Consider the following 2,149-nt stretch of genomic DNA (forward strand, 5'->3'; position numbering starts at 1 on the left):
AGCAATCACGTTGTAAATGATTTGAATTTTTGCATTTCTTGCACTTAAATCTACAATCTTTAGATGCATGATTAAATTTCTTACAAATAGTGCATTGAAAGTTAGAGTTACCGCTAGAATTTCTTTGACTGTTATAGTCTCTTCCTTTGTTCCGGGCTTGAAATGAGGTTCGGCCTCCTCGTCCTTTTCCAGCTGTGCTTCTTTTCTGAAATGAATCCCTTCCTTGATTTTCTTGAATCTTGTCTCCAATATTGACTTTGGATTGAAATGCTTGCTCCATTGACTGATTTGTAAATCTACTCATTCTTTGTTCATGTGCCTTGAGAGAACTCATTAGCTCATGTCTAGTAAGTTTAGATAAATCTTTGGATTCCTTGATGGCAGCAACAATATGCTCGAATTTTTGAGGTAAACTTCTTAAACTTTTTTAACAATTCTCTTGTCATCAAGGTTGTCTCAATAACTTCTAATTTTGTTGACAATTCCAGCAACTCGAGAGAAAAACTCATTAATAGATTCAGTATCCTTTATTGCTAGATTGTCAAAATCTCTCCATAATATTTGTAGCTTAATGGAGATGACCTTATCAAAACCTTGATATTCACACTTTAATATATCCCAAGCTTCTTTAGATGTTTTTGCACCCATGATTCTAAGAAAGATAGATTTGCTTAACCCTCGTTGTATGTTGAGAAGAGCACTTGCATCATTTTTCTTGTTCGTCATGTACTGCTTCTGACGTGCTTCTGTCCAAGTTGCAAGTTCTTCATCATCTGCTGGTGCCTCAAAACCATCTTCAACTAGTTCCCACAAGTCTTGTGAGACAAATAAAGTTTTCATTTGGATGCTCCAATATTCATAGTTCTCTCCCTCAAATATAGGGATCAGAGTTTGTGCATAGTTGAAAGTGGAAGAACTTGCTTCCATGCTAGAATAGTATTTGAAGGAAGAGGTTTGGAGGCTTTAGAATAGGTGAGAGGAACCCGGCTCTAATACCAAAATTGTTGGGGTGACAAGGTATATTTGATAAGAACTTGGGCAAGCTAGGAAGGGAATTATAGAAGAAGATAAGATAGAAATGAAAATATAAGAAAACTTCTTATTATGTTGAGCACAAGTCAAGATTCTTGCATACATTTACAATTGCTCATGGCTTTATACAAAGAACATCATCATCTTAACCTCTTTTAAAAAAGTTCTAGATAGGTTTGATATTTTCCAACATCATTATTATAAATTTCTAGATATTTCTATCATTATTAAATATCTAAATAGATTATTTCAATTTACTAGACATTTCTACATAAATATCTTTATAAATTATTCATTAACTACTTTAAATTTTTCTCGATAAATATCTTCATAAATTATTCATCAACTACTCTAAATTTTTCTAGATTACAAATTAATGCGAATCTATAGTTCATCAATTACCGTGTTAGTTTTCTATGCTTTTTAAAGAACTAAAGTCAGAAATTTAGGGTAACGTCCGTAATTAATTATAATGGGGTAAGAAAAAGTCAAAGAAGAAACCAAAACTTTGTCTTCTTGTAGTATATATCGTGGTGCAAATCTGCCTAACCTATGCCTGTTATTCTCTTGTTAGGTTAAAGAAAGCACATTGGCCAGCCAACCCAAAGAGAATAGGAAGAAGGGGAAAAAGAAAAGAAAAGAAAAAAAAGGTGGAAGACATCAAGCACTATCAGTTATGTTAAATATTTTGCCGTATTTAAGTTTAATCATTTTTTTACTTTGCCTTTTAAAGAGTTTTTTTTATTATTACTATTTTATTCTGACCTTTTATTTTTTAAATTTTTTTAGCTTATTCTTAAAATTAATTTCTATTCAAAATTAGATAGAAAATGTCACAGTAACAGTCACATAATATAAAAAATATATTATTATATTAACGTTTAAATTTAAGACAGGGGTATAAGTTATATATAATAAAATATTTTTATACCACGCGTGACTTTCAATCATTTTCTATCTAATTTTTAACCAAAAAAAATAGCTATAAGAGTAAAATGAAAAAATCTTGCGACATGAAAAGCCAACATGGAAAAACCTAAACTTAAAAGTCAAAGTGAGAAAGTGGACAAAACATAAAGGGAGTAAATTATAATTTATCCCTGTTAAATAATGATAA

General features: G+C 30.7%; 1 protein-coding gene across 1 annotated transcript; it reads right to left on the reverse strand.

Annotated features, from left to right (window-relative positions):
* Positions 1-456: 456 nt before the first annotated feature.
* Positions 457-927, reverse strand: LOC145793358 (uncharacterized). The gene has a single exon (XM_082876169.1). It carries the CDS (start codon positions 925-927, stop codon positions 457-459), a length of 471 nt encoding a protein of 156 aa, XP_082732295.1.
* Positions 928-2,149: the final 1,222 nt, after the last annotated feature.

This window comes from Camellia sinensis, chromosome 6 (assembly GCF_055761805.1).
Source record: "Camellia sinensis isolate YWXY chromosome 6, ASM5576180v1, whole genome shotgun sequence".
NCBI lineage: Eukaryota > Viridiplantae > Streptophyta > Magnoliopsida > Ericales > Theaceae > Camellia > Camellia sinensis.

Bases quoted from the DNA above. Each gene is read 5' to 3' on its own strand.
- LOC145793358 (XM_082876169.1), bottom strand. From the start codon at position 927: ATGGAAGCAAGTTCTTCCACTTTCAACTATGCACAAACTCTGATCCCT.